The following is a 21,109-nucleotide window of genomic DNA, read 5'->3' as shown; positions in this document are numbered from 1 at the left end:
AATTGCGGGAACTTGCAAAAATTGCGGGAACTTGCAAAAATTGCGGGAACTTGCAAAAATTGCGGGAACTTGCAAAAATTGCGGGAACTTGCAAAAATTGCGGGAACTTTGCGGGAACTTGCACAAATTGCGGGAACTTGCACAAATTGCGGGAACTTGCACAAATTGCGGGAACTTGCAAAAATTGCGGGAACTTTGCGGGAACTTGCACAAATTGCGGGAACTTGCAAAAACTGCGGGAACTTGCAAAAAGTGCGGGAACTTGCAAAAATTGCGAGAACTTGCAAAAATTGCGGGAACTTGCAAAAATTGCGGGAACTTTGCGGGAACTTGCACAAATTGCGGGAACTTGCAAAAATTGCGGGAACTTGCAAAAATTGTGGGAACTTTGCGGGAACTTGCACAAATTGCGGGAACTTGCAAAAACTGCGTGAACTTGCAAAAACTGCGGGAACTTGCAAAAACTGTTTGTTCATGTCGCATAATCACATCACTTTATAACGTTCCCATGGCAACAGGGGACATGGCTGCGCTTGTGTGAAGTAAATGACACATTTTTCAACTTTCTGCTAAGATATATGCGATTTTTGCTACGAAAATGCGGGGATTATGAAATCATGCACGTCCCGCATATTTTGCGCACGGAAATCTGTAATTTATGCTGCAAAAGTGCAGCGTATTTAAAAAAAATCTTTGGGTGATTATGCGTTGAATCATGCAATCGCATAATCACGTTTTTCTGGATGGACTGCTATTTACATGGTGGAATTTCTAAGCAGAAAAGCTGTAAGCGGAGGAACTTCACATACAGTATTGTTCAAAATAATAGCAGTACAATGTGACTAACCAGAATAATCAAGGTTTTTAGTATATTTTTTATTGCTACGTGGCAAACAAGTTACAAGTAGGTTCAGTAGATTCTCAGAAAACAAATGAGACCCAGCACCCACGACACGCACGCTCCCAAGGCCGTGCAATTGGGCAACCAGTTGAAAGGGGTGTGTTCAAAAAAATAGCAGTGTCTACCTTTGACTGTACAAACTCAAAACTATTTTGTACAAACATTTTTTTTCTGGGATTTAGCAATCCTGTGAATCACTAAACTAATATTTAGTTGTATGACCACAGTTTTTTAAAACTGCTTGACATCTGTGTGGCATGGAGTCAACCAACTTGTGGCACCTCTCAGCTCTCCACTCCATGATTCTTTAACAACATTCCACAATTAATTTACATTTCTTGGTTTTGCTTCAGAAACAGCATTTTTGATATCACCCCACAAGTTCTCAATTGGATTAAGGTCTGGAGATTGGGCTGGCCACTCCATAACATTAATTTTGTTGGTTTGGAACCAAGACTTTGCCCGTTTACTAGTGTGTTTTGGGTCATTGTCTTGTTGAAACAACCATTTCAAGGGCATGTCCTCTTCAGCATAGGGCAACATGACCTCTTCAAGTATTTTAACATATGCAAACTGATCCATGATCCCTGGTATGCGATAAATAGGCCCAACACCATAGTAGGAGAAACATGCCCATATCATGATGCTTGCACCTCCATGCTTCGCTGTCTTCACTGTGTACTGTGGCTTGAATTCAGAGTTTGGGGGTCGTCTCACAAACTGCCTGTGGCCCTTGGACCCAAAAAGAACAATTTTACTCTCATCAGTCCACAAAATGTTCCTCCATTTCTCTTTAGGCCACTTGATGTGTTCTTTGGCAAATTGTAGCCTCTTCTGCACATGCCTTTTTTTTAACAGAGGGACTTTGCGGGGGATTCTTGAAAATAGATTAGCTTCACACAGACGTCTTCTAACTGTCACAGTACTTACAGGTAACTCCAGACTGTCTTTGATCATCCTGGAGGTGATCATTGGCTGAGCCTTTGCCATTCTGGTTATTCTTCTATCCATTTTGATGGTTGTCTTCCGTTTTCTTCCACGTCTCTCTGGTTTTGCTCTCCATCTTAAGGCATTGGAGATCATTTTAGCTAAACAGCCTATCATTTTTTGCACCTCTTTATAGGTTTTCCCCTCTCCAATCAACTTTTTAATCAAAGTAGGCTGTTCTTCTGAACAATGTCTTGAACGACCCATTTTCCTCAGCTTTCAAATGCATGTTCAACAAGTGTTGGCTTCATCCTTAAATAGGGGCCACCTGATTCACACCTGTTTCTTCACAAAATTGATGACCTCAGTGATTGAATGCCACACTGCTATTTTTTTGAACACACCCCTTTCAACTAATTCAACTAATTGCCCAATTGCACAGCTTTAAGAGCGTGCATATCATGAATGCTGGGTCTCATTTGTTTTCTGAGAATCTACTGAACCTACTGGTAACTTGTTTGCCACGTAGCAATAAAAAAATATACTAAAAACCTTGATTATTCTGGTTAGTCACATTGTACTGCTATTATTTTGAACAAGACTGTATGTACCCCTGGGACACCAAAAGATTTATCTTATATCTTTAAAAAAGTTTTGTAAAATGTTACCTTTAGGATTGATATTAAAGGGGCGGTTCAATGGTATTTCAAGCATTCTGACTTATAAACACAGTTATAGAGTTGTTTTCTCATGCTAAACGTAGGCAAAGTGTCAAAAAAGCAGTTGGGCTAGTATTTCTGTGCCGAATGCACTTTGCCAGGGTTCGTACAAGTTTCGGAAAGTTTATTTGATTACAGGTCCAGCTGACGTTTCATGGGTTTTCTATACGTATCACTTCTTTATATGGGCACTTCCCCCGGAAACCCCGCCCACCCATCAATCAGTGGGAGACGCTAGAACTTGCGAACATCACATCACGCAACAGCTTTGTTTAATTTCAAATCTCAACAATGGCACGAATGAAGAATTGTGTTTTTGGATGTAAGGAGAAGAAAGCCAACCTTATGAAAACAATGGATATAGTTTATTATCCGGGGTAGCAGCGGAATTTTGCTTGTGTGTTTGATGCGCTGGATTTTCCCAAGACGAGTTGCACGCGGTAAGTAAGACTTCTGTCTTATGTTGGAAATAGGCGCGTGCATATTATATAAATGACACGAACATGTAGTGAATCAAAAGTTAAACAGTGTTGTATAATGTTGCATGACTCGTACTCGCTCCTCCCGCGGTAGTAACTCCTCCTTCATTTTTTCGTACGTTATCGGAAAGAATCTGTAAAGCTAATCTTTATTTTATAAATCTGATTAAACTAAAGACTTTTCGGAGATAAAAAGGATGTAATACTACTCTATATGTACCCCAGATTAACATCAGAAATGCAGAAACAGCGTGTGTTACGTGAGCTTTAAAATAATGTGTGTTGTTTTTTATTAAAATTATTATTTTCAATATGCAAAAAGTATTTTACAATAAAAGCTTTGGTTCTCATTAAAAGTCATTTTGTTTTGTTATGGAGTTAGAAGTCCTGTAAAGTGTCCTCATTTATGAGACACAATAATAATAATAATAATCTTTAACAGTTTAATTCTTTAATTGTTCATATTTAAAAATGTTTGTGTGCTGCTGCGTGTCCCTGTGTGTGTAATAAGCAAAATAAACTTGTGTTGTCTTCCCATTTATAGGTACACATGATTAACGTGCACTTTAAATAACAAAAAAAAAATGTTACGCCATTGACTTAAGACCTGTGACCGGTTGCATAAACATAGCCGTGACGTTAAGACTGCGTCTCAAGAATGATTCTGACTAACTAGCAATTAGTTAGGGCTAATCAGTCGAATTATTTGGATTTAAATTAGACCGATCTACCATTCTCTGTAACATACTTAACACAGTTACCAATAATGCGCCTGAACACACTTTTAGCCCATGGGCGCACAAACGGACGCAAAAGCATTTACTATTTAAAAAACTTGGTGCAGGATGTGAAAGTGATAACTGTTTTGGGCTGAAACTAACAAAAAAACACTTGCTTTGCATGTACAGTATGATAAGGCCCTAAATGTTACTTTTAACACAACTTGTGTTGCATTGTGTTGCGCCTTTTAATTTATTTAACACAAAATAACACACAATGTGCTAAAATGACACAAAATGTGTTAAATAGCATAAAACAAACAATATGTTAATAATTAACCATTAACCATTTTTGAGAGTGTGGTTACATTCAAAAATCTTGTTTTTAATCCTATACTTATTTTATTACCATTGTTATTTTTTATTTTATTATTACATCTTTTCTACAGTATGTTTTATTTCTTGCACTGTCTAAGTAAGCTGACCTACCTAACCAGACCTACATTTCACTGCAAGTTGTATCCTGTGTATAACCGTGTATGTGACAAATAAGAAACTGAATTGAATTGGGTGTGATTTATGACCCCATTACGTTTATGGTTTCTGTATTGTACTGTATCTAGGCTGTTTTATAAAATGAAAAAGTGTTCAGACAGCAATAACCAATAACCTGGACAGCATGACAAGAAGAAAAGGGTTGATTTTGATCCGCTTTTCACGTTAAACTGTCCTTTATTCAAAATAACGGGAGACGGTATGAGCGTAATAAAATTATTCATCCACATCACATCCTGCACACCGACAGCCTTCAGTAATAAAGTCGCCTAGCCTTCGCGATCAACACATTCAACGATGTTCGGTGGTGACGGGCCTGAGGGTGATGCATACTGAAAATCTGTTCACGACTGATTCAGTAAACGCACAGGGGGAGCGTTTGTTGAGCTGTTGAATGTGTTTGATTACGGCGGGAAGGAGATCAGAGGCGCAAACACATTGGTATAAACTGTATCGCTGTCCTCGCAGCCATTCATATAGAGAGTCATATAAGGGTCAGTGCGCTCTATAAAGAAGCATTACAGGCACCACTAATAGAGAAGGACTGGAATATGCACAGTGTGTGTGTGTGTAATAAATATTTAATGGAGGAGTAGTGTGATGCCCAGTTGCAGCCCAAGGCTCTGCTACACGCCACTTACTGTGAGCACAAGCCTTTCATCATCCACGTACACGCATTCATACACACACACACACACACACACAGCTCATCCAGCTGCAGTCTGACCTGAAAACCTGTCTGCATGCAGCTACGGCTGTCTTTCTGAATTAAGAGCATTCTCACTCTCGATTGAGCACACTATATTATCCGACTCGAGCATCCTCTCTCTGTGTGTGTGTGTGTGTGTGTGTGTGTTAGGTATCATCACCCCTCCCCCAATCTTCTCCCATCATCACCACCTTCCTGCCCTTTATTCTCCTGCCCCTTTAATTCCCTCTCTCGCCCTCACTCTCTCACTTTCTGATGTCTTGTTTCCTGAGCTCAGCTCTCTCTGAATCAGCAGCGGGTCAGCACGGTGAGGCATTACAATTACTGCCTACATCAGCCTCCAAACACCACACGCATACAGATTTAATACTGTACTCGTACAACTGATGCTAACGTTGTAAAATCAGCTGAATTAAATTAGCTGTCGTTCCTTTCATCGTCTCTCCAAAACCTGTGGCGTTACGCTCGCAGGGTGTCATTAGCATGTCGTGGGAGCGGCAGCATCGGGAAGTCGCAGCAGCATCTGGCCGTTGCCTCTGCTTGAATCATGTAGCTGTCAGTCTAGACCTGCTTTAAACAGAGTGATCAACTGTACAGGCTGATGGCGGTGCTGCTGGGAAGAAAAAAAGAGAGAGAGAGAGAGAGAGAGAGAGAGAGAGAGAGAGAGAGAGAGAGAACGAGAGAACGAGAGATAGAGATGCTGGAGGAGAAGCTCTCTATTTGATTAGTGAGCTTATTACTGCAAGGAACTCTTGCTTATCAGCTGTGTGTCCTAGAAGAGAGGTATACTTTCCCTACTTCAGTTTTCCTCTGTTTCTTTATTTATACGGATTGATTAGCAGTGCATGTAAAGTTTCGGCGCATGTCTCTGTGCAGAATAATGTATAGCACAGCGTACTTCTATACATCAGACATGCCAATCACCAATGAGACTTATACAGGACAAAAACATAGGGTGAAAAATTAGCACTTAATAAACCTTCAAATGAAAGGGAGGCTGAAATGTCAACTGTACATACTGTATACATTTATTATTCATTGTATAAATATAGAAAGGGGGAGGGTGTAATTGCTACACTTTTAGAAAAAAGCTGTCATTAAGCCAATACCCTTTACAAAGGTCCTAAGATGTACCATTAGTAGGGGTGTCACGATTCTCCAAATCCTCGATTCGATTACATTTTCGATCCTAAGGTCACGATTCGATTCAATTTTCGATTTTTACATTTTTTTTAAAGACAAAAAAATGCTTTTCCATTATTATTTTTTATTATAGTTTCACATTAACATGCACATTACGTGCTTTTCCTCGCATGGGGATTTAGAGCTTGTAGAGAGAGGATTCCTTCTTACACGCACATGGACTTAATGCGCGCGTCTTGAACTCCTAGCATCTGAAATAAATGCAGCGCATCATGCAGCTGCGCTTCTCTTTGTCTCACGTGCACGCGCTCTCGCATCTGTCCGAAGTCTAAACATAAACTAAAGTGGTAATCTTTACGTATTTGTTCAGTTTTATGCGTTTTAAGCGAGCTGAAGCAAACTATCCCTTTTGTTTAAAATATAACCCGCTGCATCTTGGCGCCTCTCTCACTCTCATGCACAGGCAGAGAGCTGCGCTCTGTCCGAAGTCAGATCACTAGTAATCCTGTTTATGATATGCATCTCAAGGAGTTGTAGCAATACATCCCTCGTGTTTAAAACATATATCGCATTCCGCTGGACCGATGTTTTTAAAGGCACCTCTGAGAGTTTTTTCCCCACTTGGCAAGCCGACCGGATGTGACATGGGGGGATGGCAGTATCGACGATCACATTGTTTTTATTCGAAGTTCGAGGTTGTGACATAATTTCGATCGATTTCGATTTAAAATCATGACATCCTTAACCATAGGTACAAATATGAGTTTGGTACCAATATGTATCTATTGTGGTACTAATAAACCCTCTTTGGTATGTATCTCTGGGGTACTATTATGTACTAGGTGGTGCAAAATGTACTTTGCAGGGGTATATATTTTGACATTTTTTTTCTGACTGTATAGACCGTTTTACTGTTTGTACACAATGATGACGTGGCAGCGTATGCGCGCGCAGTTTAGCAACGAAAGTATGGCAAGAATCAGCAGTGAAGCAACACAGAGAAAGTTATTTTAAAAAGTTGACTTATCAACTTTTTCAACAAAGCTACCAGATCTGTGTACTATAGTGGAGTGGATAGAAGATGTTAGCAAATGGCCAAATATAAAGTGGCCAGATACATATATACATATATTAGTATATTATATTAATGCAACCAAATGTGGGATGTAAAAGGGTCTATATCAGGGGTCGGCAAGTAACTTTGGCCGCGGGCCAATCTTTTTTTTTAGCCAGTAGATGGCGGGCCAACTGTTGTTGGCACACGTACGTCTTATTTTGAATTAGCCTAGTATAGGCTATCTGATCTTTTGTCAAGAAACATTGTCTTTATTTCCTATTTAAAAGACGAAAGACGGCATTAAAAATTGCTAAAAACATGGTAATGGGTCTGTGTATCATTCGTTCAATCGTTTTTTTTTTTTCAAATTAAAAACAAAAATGAAAAAATTAACCACCACGGGTTTTCTGATTGTGTGCTCAGATAAAAAAATTAATTACTGGATTAGACATTTTTTTTATTTAACTCCTTTATAGGCATAATATATCAATGAAATCATTTTAAACAGATCAAGTACTATAGTGGTAATATTACAGGCATTTATGCTCTCATGAAATACTATACAGTCCGACTTTTGAACTATTCCTTTTTTTTATTAATATTTATCCGGGACACACACATACACACCTAAGGTTTAAGGAGGTCTCCGCTGGACTGTTTTTTGTCCAGCTCCGACAAGGTTAAATTCATAGATTCATTTGTGTTCACCCGCTTTATTTCCCAACCTGACGGGTCCGCAAAACTTAACGTCACGTTTCGTTTCCAGAATCTCACATTCAAATGTCTCTAACGAAAAGAGACAGATAATTTTAAATGTTATACAAAAATTGTGTTCGTGCCAATAAAAATATTATTTTAACATTGTATTCATTGTATTTATAATGAAATATAAAGAATAAATTAAATAGGACAAAGCCTCTCACTCAAATTTCTCACCATCATAAACCGAGTTGGTTGCGGAGTTGCTGTTCAAATTGCTGAACATCCTCCTTTGCCAAATTTATAACGTTTTAAACGGAGGTAAAGATCAAAGAACTATGCGTTAGGAAAATTAATAATGGCTTTATTTTAATAGACATGTAAAACCATATTTTGGCGGATTACTTTCATTTTTTTAACGAATGTACCTGCCCATTTAGTCTTAATAATTAACGGTAAACGAACTTGGCTGTTTTCGAAGGCAGGTCGAACCTTAGGTCGGGCGCTCGAGCCCCAAGTTCAAGTAGCAGAAAACAACAGTATTCCTTTCAAATCTACTTTAAAAGTGTATTAGTTAAAATATTATTGCAGTAAAAGAGTTTATTTTTATCATATTTTGTAGTGGTTTCTAAAAGCTAGCAATTACTTTTCAGTAATTTGCAATGTCACGGAGTTTAACGTCTTCACGCGTGATGAATTGACATGATTTACGAGGTAAATTTGCAAATGATTCATGAAGTCATACCTCTGCAATTATTTGATCGATTGTGTTTTAGAAGTATGCTCAAACTCTAATGACAGTTATGATCGCGGATGCGCTGGTAGAGAAAGAGAACGAGAAAAAGCGGCCCGTTAAGATAGCTATTATACGCATTTTTTTCAGGACATTCTTGCTATTTGTCAGTGTAGCAATAAAAAATAATAATAATAATAATAATAATATACGCGAATAAATAATAATGAAAAAAGTTTAAAAGTCGGACTGTAAGCGAATGAGACTTACAGGAAAGCATGGTTGCTATTCAAACCCTTATTAAAACCCTTATTAAAATGTAATCTGTTAGTACCTGATCTGTTTAAATTTATTTCATTGGTATATGTCTGCTAAGGTGTTCAATTAAAATTTGTCCGAACCCGTTTTCATTCATTTTTTTATTTTTGATCTGAGCGCACAGAAAACGAGTCGTTTGATTTTAGTTCAGGAAATAAATAATAGAAAAACAAGTTGTTTTTCTTTATTTTCTTTTTGGTTTTGATTTGAAAAAACGAATGAAGGAATGATACACGGGGACATTTTTGTAAACTGTTATTGTAAAATAAAAAAGTCTGATTAAAAAAAAATTAAAAAACGGACTTCAAATTAATCCAGCGGGCCAGAAAATATTGCTGGCGGGCCGCCAGTTGCCGACCCCTGGTCTATATTTTCCCCCATCCACCCTTGAAACTACACCCATGGCCAGTTGGCGGACTTGCTAGCCTAGGTTTCCCCATGCTGCCTTGCGCGCAAATTTAATAAGGCTGCAAGTCTAGCATGGAAACTATGGACCAATTTTTCTGCTGAAATAGGGAACCAATCACAGAACGAGGAGGGGCAGCAAGATGATGACGACGTCTATGTGACACACCAAAGCAGTTTTGTTTATCCAACACGGCAGCAGACGCAAAGTTACTTTTCGATGCAGCATTAGATAGTGTTCTAAATAGTTTTGAACGCAAGTTTATTTAAAAAAAAGTGCAACTTTTGGCGTTAAACAATTTCATATACAAGAAGGATGTTTAGATATGGCAAGACATGATGAGTTTTATAGGACCAACCTGCTAGGCATCGTCGTCAACAAAGTCCATTTAAAGGAATATTCCATTTTCTTAAAAGAAAAATCCAGATAATTTACTCACCACCATGTCATCCAAAATGTTGATGTCTTTCTTTGTTCAGTCGAGAAGAAATTATGTTTTTTGAGAAAAACATTGTAGGATTTTTCTCATTTTAATGGACTTTAATTGACACCAACAATTAATACTTAACTCAACACTTAACAGTTTTTTTCATCGGAGTTTCAAAGGACTATAAACAATCCCAAACGAGGCATAAGGGTCTTATCTAGTGAAACGATTGCCATTTTTAACAAGAAATGCACTTTTAAACTACAACTTCTCGTCTAGGTCCGGTCCAGCGTGGCCTAACGCAAATGCGTAGTGACGTAGGGAGGTCACATGTTACATATATAAAACGCACATTTGCGGACCATTGTAAACAATAAACTGACACAAAGACATTAATTAGTATCATTCAACATACAACAACGTCGAAACGGTCCTCTTTCAACACACTTGTAAACACTGGGGCGGAGTTTCGCGTTCGTCTTGTGTGACCTCTTGACGTCATGATGTATTGCGTGGGGTCACCTGGCGCATCACGACCAGATCTAGACAAGAAGTTGTGCTTTAAAAGTGTATATTTGTTATTTTATTGTCAAAAATTGTTTATAGTTCTTTGAAACTCCGCTGAAAAAAACTGTTAGGTGTTGACATAAGTGTTAATTGTTGGTGTCTATTAAAGTCCATTAAAATGAGAAAAATCCTGCAATGTTTTCCTCAAAAAACATAATTTCTTCTTGACTGAACAAAGAAAGACATCAACGTTTTGGATGACATGGTGGTGAGTAAATTATCTGGATTTTTCTTTTAACAAAATGGAATATTTCTTTTAATGTGCACATACGCACATATTTAGCATACTTAATTGATCAAACGTATCTATTATATGTTCTTCTAAACACTGTCATGATTAATATTTACTAATGTTTCCTGTAACTTGTAAATCATTTTAAATGATTGATTTTTAAATTTTAAATTATACTAGATGTAGCAGAAAGCACTATACACATTTTATTACAATAGTTTCGGGCAGGTATCGATATCGGCTGATATTCTGGTATCGGAATGGGAAATGAAAAAGTGGTATCGGGACATCCCTAATATAGATTAATGTACTGCAATAAACAGTTTTGCTTAAGAAAAGCCCATGTACTTGTTCCTAAGTGCCTCAAATAAATTACCGAACATATTTAAAAGTCAGAGATAAAAATTTACACTTGCACGTCTTATACTGTAACAAGCAACTAGCATGTGAACTAAAAACCAAATTCAAACCCAAGCAGACATTATTTTAGCTCTATTTTGGTATAACGACTACATTTCTGATGGATAAAATCAAGTCCCACCCTACATCCGCGTTTCTTATAAATACAGCTGATGCAGCTTCCTGTTGACCTGAAGTCATTAACCTCACAGACTTTGGCAACTTCAGCAGTATTGTTTCCGGGCTGTCACAAAACAAGCCTATTAGATCTGCCCCATCCCTTCAATCTCTGCCCTGCAGCACTGGTTCTCAAATGCAGCAGGTGGGAGAACGGGTGGCATAGGGATTTAATGAAGTCAGTGTGTCCGGCACCGGCATAACATGCCAACTGTGGCTCTCTGAGGAACTGCATCAATAACACAAAGATAGTAAACAGTTGCTGATCATTAAAGGCCATCATTGCGAATTTCAAACATCAACCAGCTGAGGATATAAATTTAACTGCCGGCAAAAAAGTCATGAGACAAAAACTCAAATGCTGCATAAGCAGGATAAAGCAGAAGGCTAAAATTGGGCACCATACACTAGAGGGCACAACTTTACGCCGATTTTTGGCAGCTGACCAGCCAGAAATGATCAGCTAAGGAACCTTTAGCTTTACTTTTCTCACACAATACTGCAGATGAGCAACACAGGCCTAAATTGTCTTCTTAATGGTTGAACTTCCCCTGCTAATAAAGGAATAATGAAGAAGTCTATATGGTGCTCTGTCCCCTGTGGAAGTGAATGCTCAGCAAACACGTGTCTGTCTCCGTGCAGATGGCTTCCGATCTTAAACAATGCAGGCCAGCGTGGTTAATTGCTACTGAGACAACCTGAGGTGCGGTTACGTGACTCTTTCTGCTGCAGGTGAGTGAACGTGTTTGCGTGAAAGCACTGATTGACAAGTGAGCGCGTTAAGCGCCCTTGACTCGCGGCGGGCGGATTATGCCTATAAGGGCTGGGGGAGGTTTCATTATCAGACCGATCCCCCGCCCCCCATCCGCGCTTAGCCGCGTACACAGGATACACGCGCTCACACACACTCTGCGAGGACAGTGTAGCAGTCTTACCCCTTCCCGAAGGCACCTCATTAACACGGTGTAGGCGGCAGCAGGAACGACCCACAATCCTCCTGGGCGCTCTTTCTTTTCTTCCTGCAGGGGAAGGAAAATACAAGTGAGTGTGTGCGAAGAAAGAGAAAACTATTACGGTGACTCATTGGGGGAACAATTAAAAGCAGCAAAATGCGGCGACCGTCATAATGAGGCTAAATAAATAAAGTCCCACATTGGTAAATAAAAGGACTCGGGCAGGTAAAGGAAACCGAGCACGAGTGATGAGGAACGATTGTGTCAATTAGAAGGGAAAGCGGGGAATGAAGCGAAGCAACGTCCTCCTCTCATTTAACCTCTGAGGCTAACAGCTCAAGGTCTTCATACTGGTAAAGGCCTCATTTCACTTAGTTTAAAACTAGCTGCAATAAACAGCTATACTCTGTAATAGAGAAAAAAGTGACTTTAATTGATCGTTATATTTTGAGAGGTAGCACTTTTCGAGGCCTTGAAAAAATCCTCTGTTTATGGGTTAGAAATAAAACGTTTATCAGTGTTATTAGCTCTGCACTGGCAGAATTATTTTCAAAATTGTACCCTAGCGTCACTGGGTTTATATCCTTTCGTAAAGTACACTTTTGCCCCTAAAGGAGTTCATATTAGTACTTCAGAGGTGCATATTAATACCAAAGAAAGCATATGATCACCTCAAAGATACATATTAGTATCTCAAAGGTACATATTAGTACCAAAAAACTAATGGTACATATTAGGAAATTTATAAAGGGCACTGTCCCAATGACAACTGGGGTATATTTTGACCATTATTTCTAACAGTATACAGTTTAAGCAGTGTTGGGCAAGTTACTGAAAATTAGTAATTAATTACAGTTACTAGTTACTTCTTTTAAAAGTAACTGAATTACTCTACCAGTTACTGTATATCAAAAGTAATTAGTTACTAAGAAAAGTAACTTTTAAGTTACTTTTATGTCTGCTTTTTAAATGTAAATATGAACAGTACTGAACAATCAAACAGTAAAATGATATGGATGGGCTATTTTACACGTAAGACTCTAATATATCACATACTGTAGGAGCCTATTTTGCTTTAGATTCAACCTTTGAATATTTTTGTTAGAAATTATCTTAATATGTAAACTTACTTTATTTATGTATATCATTTAGATCATTTAGACAAATATTCTGCATGTTTACAAAAATATATAATGTGTTAAAATTGTGTAGTGTCTCTTTAAAAATTTGGAGACAATTGTGTCAACATGTTTTCTAAAATAAATTATCATTTTTCTGATTTCATATTTATTTTTTTAAGTTAGAAACGTCTCCGGTGCCTCCTGCTGACAGGCGCTGTGCGCGTGCAGCAGGTGACGCAAATTATGGGTCCTCCGAAGGTTAGATCGTCTTATTTCAGTTCTCTTCGCGAACTTCTGAGTGCCTTGAAAGACCAAGTGCTCACCTTTTATCGCATGCTTAGTAGGGTGCAGCCCTTGAATTGGAACACAGCTTCTGAAGCTCACGGCAGGGACTGTGCTCTTTGGTCATATACTGTTTGTATATATTTTCTGTTGGATTTAAATAATACACAGGATCAAAGGAAGATATTTAATAAGAAAACGGAGTAGGCTACGTGGATTGTTTTGTCGGACGGACACAGAGCGAGTGGATTGTTTTGTTAGACGGACACAGAGCGAGTGGATTGTTTTTTCGGATACGGAGAGACTGAAACTAAAACTAAAAGCGAGCTCACACATACTATGGAGTTTTAACATGGGTGTACAGCGCAGTGTGAATATTTTAGTGGAAACAACAATCGCGGATCGTTCTCTTCCATGAAGCCGATGTAAACATCTAAGAATATATGAACATTTCTCAGATTTATTACTTTTGTGGACTACAAATGCAAGTTAATGTCATGCCGGGATTGCTTGGCGAAGATAATTTACAAACATGAGACCGGATGGATGATGACTTGCGCACAATTTTTAAACAAAGGTATGTTGTCCCGTTTAGATTTTTCATGTTCATTCTATATGCACTGTCAGCTATGATGAAGTGTAATTAATCATTGCGCCGCCAACTACGGTCCTGCGACGTCAGATATGTCTTGTCTATTTTTTACAAAATAGAGTAACGCGAGTAACGAACTCATTTAAATTTCAGTAATTGTAATTGCGTTACTTGATTCAAAAAAAGACTTCGTTACATGCTCGTTACTGCTAAAAGTAGTGGAATTACAGTAACGCGTTACTTTGAGTTTAAGGGAGTTGATGGACAACACATATTGTATAGTTTTATTTAAATTACTAAAATTATACTAAAACCAAAAACCTACAACATTAATTTAATCAAATAGTCTACAAAATTTAATAAACAATGTTTGGTGTATAAACCTATATGTGCTTTTACATTCATATTACATTTATGTATTTGGCAGATGCTTTTATCTAAATGTTCACTACGACTGAACACACAACTAGGACTGAACAGCACCATGATCTACCATTAAATGGACACTCCACTTTTAAAAAAAAATTTGCTCATATGCCGGCACAATGATATTACGCACTGCCCGAAAAAATAGTCCCCTTGGTAACTGTCAGTAGTCGGGGACTATTTTCGGCCAGTGCGAAATATCATTGTGCCTCCTGCAGCCATGTTACGACAGCTAAGTCCTTGATTATTACATCTGAATGAGAATAGTCCTTACCATATCTGCCTAGAAAATCGCAACTTTTTTTAATTTTCCGCCGGTCTTACTGTGGGTTTACACCAGACGCGAGTTCAACGGTTTCCAAAATGTTAAAAATCAAATGTTTAACTCTTTGAGAGATTTTTCTTTAACAAAAATTAACTTATCAACATGTTCAGGAGACTGCATTTTGCATGGACAATATCACCTGCAGTGCTAAACACACGCTTGTCTTCTGCCTCTTTCGCTGTGTTTTCGCTGCTACAACCGGTTTGTTGCTGCATCGCATTCATTTGCTGACACTACGCCAAAGCACACATTTGTAGTATGTGTAGATGGATGTTACGTCAAGGAATAAGGACGTGGAGAGTGTCAAAATAAAGGTACGTCATACATTTTATGTGTGGCATCGATGCATTGTATCGTTAGAAATATAACTGATGTATCGATCCATATCGATGTATCGTTACACCCCTATGAGCTACAGGAACGTTTACATTTTAATACAGATTAAAGTTGATTGGCAGGTACTTTTACAATTGTAAGATTGTACACTGCAATTTGAAAGCAGTGTATGCTTACCGGGAGAAACATTACACTGTACCAGAAAAGTTTTTTCAAAGCTATTTTACATGTATTGACATGGGATAGCAGCAGAAAAAGGGAAAACTCCCATGCCAACTTTAGCGAATTTCCAAAGTAGCTACAAGATGACTTAAAAAGGTCATATCTTTTATTGTTGTCGCTGACACCATGCCGTGGAGATGCTGTGCTTTGGGAACGCATATTTCATGAACAAATTTGTGCTTAGTGAATGAGACCCATTGTTCATTTTTAGCAACATATATAAATAAATTATAATATATAGTATATTTTTATGTTTTATTAACAAAAAGTAAGGGATCCTGCAATATTCCACTTATTACAAGGCTATTTAGCTCATAAGTAAGGTAAGAAACATTATATATTGTTTTAAATATTTTATTTGCTCATTTTTAAATCCAGACCTTCCAGGAGGAAAACACGTTTATTTTCAGATTTTAAGAAGTTTAAATGTCACAAACACACTATTTGGTTTTAATAATTTGACATATATGTTATTAAAATACATATTAATATTTAATTTTTGTTTATTATTAAACTGTACCTTTGAAAATTATTTGCAGCATCCGGGTTAGCGTGTGTTATTAGTTTTGAGCGGAAAATGTCGCAACTAATAGCACTTAATAGCGTAATAGCACTTTTGGGAGTACTTCGACTCGGCGCAGTAACACTCTCCCTCTCCCATTATGAGAGGGAGAAGGGGAGCGGACTTTTCAGGCGAGTCGAAGTACTCCCAAAAGTGCTATTACGCCATAAAATATAGTTCCTCTTTTAAATCCGCTTAGAAAAGCGCTACGTTTTATTTTGTACCACCAAACTTGCTCGTATAACAACTCGTCTTAAATAGGAAAAACGTTGATGTGTTTGGTCACTTCTAACTTTATCTCTAAATGGTACAATTGAATGAATGGGGCTAAGCTAAATGCTATCGAAGCGTCGCAGCGCGCTCCAGCGCTTACGTGCACGCACACAGATGATAGAGGGATGTATTAACAGTTCTTAGTTAAGGTAATAACATAGTTTAAAATTGAAAATGAGTAAACTATTCCTTTAATATGCACACTTAAAATAACAAATACATGACCTTCTATTCAATGACAGACTGAAAAAACGATTCAGATACAGAAGTGTGTATACGCATTTGTGGCTTATCTATTATCTCTCCTATTCATTCTATAAAGCTCTCATTTGCAGCTTTCCACCGGGACTGCTATTGACATTCATACTGTCAGCAAACCTATTCCTCACATTACTAAAACTGAGACATCGGATAAGGCCAATCTAGACCACAGCGTCCACAGCCCTCACATCTTATATGATCAATAAAAGCTACGCGTGCTGTTGTGCTGCACGACCCTGACAAACACCGCGGGAAGAGAGATACACATACATTACACAGGTCCAACAAAGCATGTTATCCGTTTCCTTACTTCTGTCAATAAGGCGATCAGATAAGTGTGACCTCAAGATGTCTTAAACGTAGTACACAGATACAAATCGTAATTGTGAAATGACTCTAAAACAGTCGGGCATCCTGGGAAGAATGGGTTTATCGCGCTGTTTGTGTGATGAGGTAACATGGTGTTGTGCCGAGCGCTTTATGGACTCATGAGGCTGCGCTTCATTACACCTTTACCCCTCATTCACAGGCAGCTGCAAATGTGTGATGTTGAAAATCCCTAAACGCACACTTTTATCAAAGCACTGTGTTATACGGTAGCTGACAAATCGGTGTTACCGTGACTGACTGCACGAGTAGCGCTGCCTGAGCATTATGGGTAGATGTAAGTTTAAAAAAACAGCAGTATTGTAAATTGTAAGTGGTGATCTCTACGGTATTAAAGCACTTTCACGGGTTACGCATGACGCACCGGATCGCATTCATCGGTTATGTGTAAGTCTCCTCATGAGGGAGGTTTGTAAATGTCATGAAATACTCTGAGGAGAAATATTGCCTGTGAGACACTTATGAAAAACAAATTGATTGTCTCATTTTAATGTTATCCAGTGGCTATAGTCTCTCTAGCAGTTCTGCATTACTGAAAAATTACTTCAATATTTAAGTCCCCAATATTTGACTATGGGGCGGTTTCCCGGACAGGGCTTATCCTAGTCCCAGACTAAATGCATGTTTGAGCTGCTTTAATTTAAAAACACCTTATCCCGTTTTCATTTTAACATATTTCGGTGACATTGTTTTGTCTTAAGGCGCATACCTGTAGTGTTTTTGTAAAATATGTTTGTAAAAACGAACTAATACAAATGAAGCCGCCTTTCCACTGCACACGACATACGGAAACGACAGTCGGCGTTCTCCCCCTAGTGGCAGTCGTAATGAAGTTTCAGTTTAATCGTATATGGGAGAGATGCTCATTCCAGCGCAACAGGCTTAATTCTAATATGTTTATATGGAATAAATAAATGAACACAAATGAATGAAACAATAAACAGCTATGCATATATGACAAAGATTGCCAATATTTTTTGGAGAGAACATATAAAGACAAGATTAAAATAATAACGTACATAAATTAAATTAATAATGTATTACTTATCAGTAATCAAAAGTGTTTTTTTAAGGATACAAATGTTAATAATAAAGTTAAACCAAAAGGATTAAGAATTTTTACCTCACACACAGTTTGTGATTGGAATACAATGAAATACATAACTTCCGGTCGGCATATCGCATGCGGTTTAGTCGCACAAGTTCAAATTTTTCCAACGCTCAAAACGGATCCGATATTTACGCATCTGCAGATGGTCGGCACCTCCCGCAACCCCTTTGCGACTCTCCATAGGAAATGAATGACTTCCGACTTATCGGACGTCATTTGTCGTGTGCAGTGGAAAGGCGGCTTAAGGCCTAGGCCTGGATTCAAGGCTTTGAAACGGTTCACGGAACGAAACCCAAAACTTTTGATGTTTTACAAGGAACAGGAACGAAACCAGAAACTTTCAAAAAATATATGTTCCGAAACAGAACCGTTTATTTAAAATAATGTTAACCGGTTAATGCCGTTTTTTTTTTCGTTCTTTGACAAGATTTCTGTGCAATACTCACTTCCGGTCGTCGTTGACTCATCGGAGAAATTAGATGCTTGCCACCAACAAGTAGCTTACTCAAGCCCAAGTCTCTAATGCTCAATCATAAGAGGTAAATATCTACCAAGTATCTCAAGATGTTTGTTTTTTTAATACTAATTAGTGGTGTAATAAATCGCAGTTGATCCGTACAGATCACGACCCACGGTTCGGCTCGCATGCGATTCGTGAATTAATACGCAAATTTAAATACGGTGAAAGTTGATAATTTGCACGTTTCAAAGGCTTGCAAATGTTAACACTTAAGTGATTTTAAACAATTTAACCACAAAAAGGCACTAAAGTGAGCAATTTTCTGTACGCACAGAAGCACATGCTGTTGAATGTGTCCGGTCCAACTCCAATCAAACATGATTATCCCTATGACCTTCAAAGATCAAAACTCTTGATGTATAAACTTGAGAGAGAGTTGCGCTGCTGTGTCTCATACATACTGTAGTCCATTAAAATACATTTGGCGAATAAAGCACTGAAAAACAACATAATTTTCCCTTAATGTGGAGCAAGTGTTTATGCTGCATCTTCTTCCCGAAGCACCGTTTGGAATTCGTCCTCCATCTGTGTGTGCGCGTGTTTAAGTGCACTCAACAAATGTAGGCATGTCAGAATTACAGTTTTGCCGCTTACATAATGTAGCCTTTTTTAATGTTTGATGACAAGACTTAAGGAAAACTATGTAGACTAATAATTTAAGTTTGTCCTACTTATTTGTATGTCCCACAGCTGACATGGAATGCTATTAACCGGTTCAGGAACGTAAATTTTAGGGTTGAACCGAACAATTTGTTTTGTATTAAAAAATACAAAATTTTGAGCAAAAAGCTCAGATCAGATTCAGACCGAAGATCAAAACATGCACAGAGTTTGAACCCTTTTTAACTGAGTGAATGCTTTAGTGTTTTGCAAGTTGTGTAAGAGTGCCACCTAGTGGATAATAGTAATAAAAACTAGGGATGCACCGATAGGATTTTTTTGGGCCGATACCGATTCTGATTTAAATAGACAACTTCTGGCCGATACCAATATTAAACACTTGTATACAATACTATACAGTTGGTCTATTAGCTAGTTTATTTCTGCATCAAATTATTTTTACTGAACATGTTTTTGATCTAATTAACATTGAACTGACTAACATAATAAGAGAGGCACAAATTAAGCTAAAACAAATATAAGAAGACAGCATGCCAACCTTCAAAGGTGGTTTTTGCTATTCAGCATTTATTTTATTAACAACATTAACTCATTTTTTACATATAATGGATTTCTTTATGCAGTTAATTAATAAACAATCGGTATCGGCCTTTCTCATGCTATTGCCGATATGCCGATGGTTTCAAATTCATCAAATATCGGCCGATAAATATCGGTGGCCGATACATCGGTGCATCAGTAATAAAAAGTAGTCATTGGCAGTGAAGCGTTTTCTCTTAATTGACCAGATAACTCGTCAATGGCGGGGAAAAAGTTAAAACATATCCTGATAGATAGGGCTCTATCATACACCCGGCGCAATGCGTGACACCAGTGTCTTTTGCTAGTTTCAACTCGCCGCAATTATCATTTTCACGTTTAGCGCCACGTTGTTTAAATAGCAAATGCACTTGCGACCAATTTTGTGCACTAAGGCGTTCTGGTCTAAAAACGAGGTGTGTTCAGGCACGTTGCTATTTTGGGGCAACCAAAATAGACTACCCAGTCTCACAAAGTTTCGTGATATAGTCACGTATTTTTTTTATTCTTTTTTCGTGCTATTATCACAAATTTTTCCGTGATCGTATAATGAATTTGACCAACTAAAACCTGGTCTAAAGTCAATGGCGCAATATTGTTTTTGTTATTTAATGAGTGCGCTAGTAATATGCGCCTATAAATGGGACGACAACGCGCGTTTGCTTATCACACACATGAATGCACAGCAAAACAAATTTTTTAAATATGAAAAATCAAAGGATTAAAATGTATAAAATTATTAGCGAGTTTCTTGGACATAAATAAGGACCAATTATGAGACGTTAGAAGGCGTAAAGAGCAGCTTCACCTGTAGCCTGGTAAGTAAATGAATGCTTTGCTTTAAACAAACGCAAATATTGCATATATTTTTATATTTTTAAATGTTTTTTTTTAAATGCTACCCAACGGATTTATTGTATATAATGACTTTTTACCTGTGGATATGGTGAGATGAGAACCGTTTTTAAGTAATGCTTTTAAAAACTCTCACGGCACTGTCCAAGTGCTGAAACATTTCGGCTCTCCACACATTTGTAAATTCTTTATCTCCTGTTTGTTACAATTAATTAAAGTATTTTTAGAATACAAACCTTTTCTTGCATATTTGTAAATCATTTTTTGAGATAACAGATCATGTAGGCTATTCATACATTTACAGCAATTAAAAGCCTGTTAATTTTACTTCAACGACTGAAAGAAAACAACTTTTAAAGGTTTTAATACCAAAAAAATAACAGATTAAATACAAATGAAAACAACAAATTTTTTAACATTAATCTTAAACTGGTGGTCTTCTTTCTTCACTTAGTTTTTCAGTTCACAAATTCCACAATCTAAATAGGAAATCGGCATGGCGCCAACGCAACTGGC

The 21,109-nt window shown here is 37.8% G+C and overlaps 1 protein-coding gene across 6 annotated transcripts in view; it reads right to left on the bottom strand.

Annotated features, from left to right (window-relative positions):
• Positions 1-21,109, bottom strand: part of ulk4 (unc-51 like kinase 4) — a 213,579-nt gene that overhangs the window by 161,780 nt on the left and 30,690 nt on the right. For 5 of the 6 annotated variants that reach the window (XM_073871895.1, XM_073871898.1, XM_073871899.1 and 2 more), the window contains exon 19: positions 12,103-12,186. The exons of the other annotated variant lie outside the window; for it this stretch is intronic. In XM_073871895.1, coding sequence (XP_073727996.1) covers positions 12,103-12,186 — 84 coding nt within the window. The remainder of the gene's footprint in view (positions 1-12,102; positions 12,187-21,109) is intronic. 6 annotated transcript variants of the gene reach the window in all.

Source organism: Misgurnus anguillicaudatus, chromosome 10 (genome assembly GCF_027580225.2).
Source record: "Misgurnus anguillicaudatus chromosome 10, ASM2758022v2, whole genome shotgun sequence".
Lineage (NCBI taxonomy): Eukaryota > Metazoa > Chordata > Actinopteri > Cypriniformes > Cobitidae > Misgurnus > Misgurnus anguillicaudatus.
Note: the sequence above shows the minus strand (reverse complement) of the source record. Positions and strands in the feature narration are given on the sequence as shown.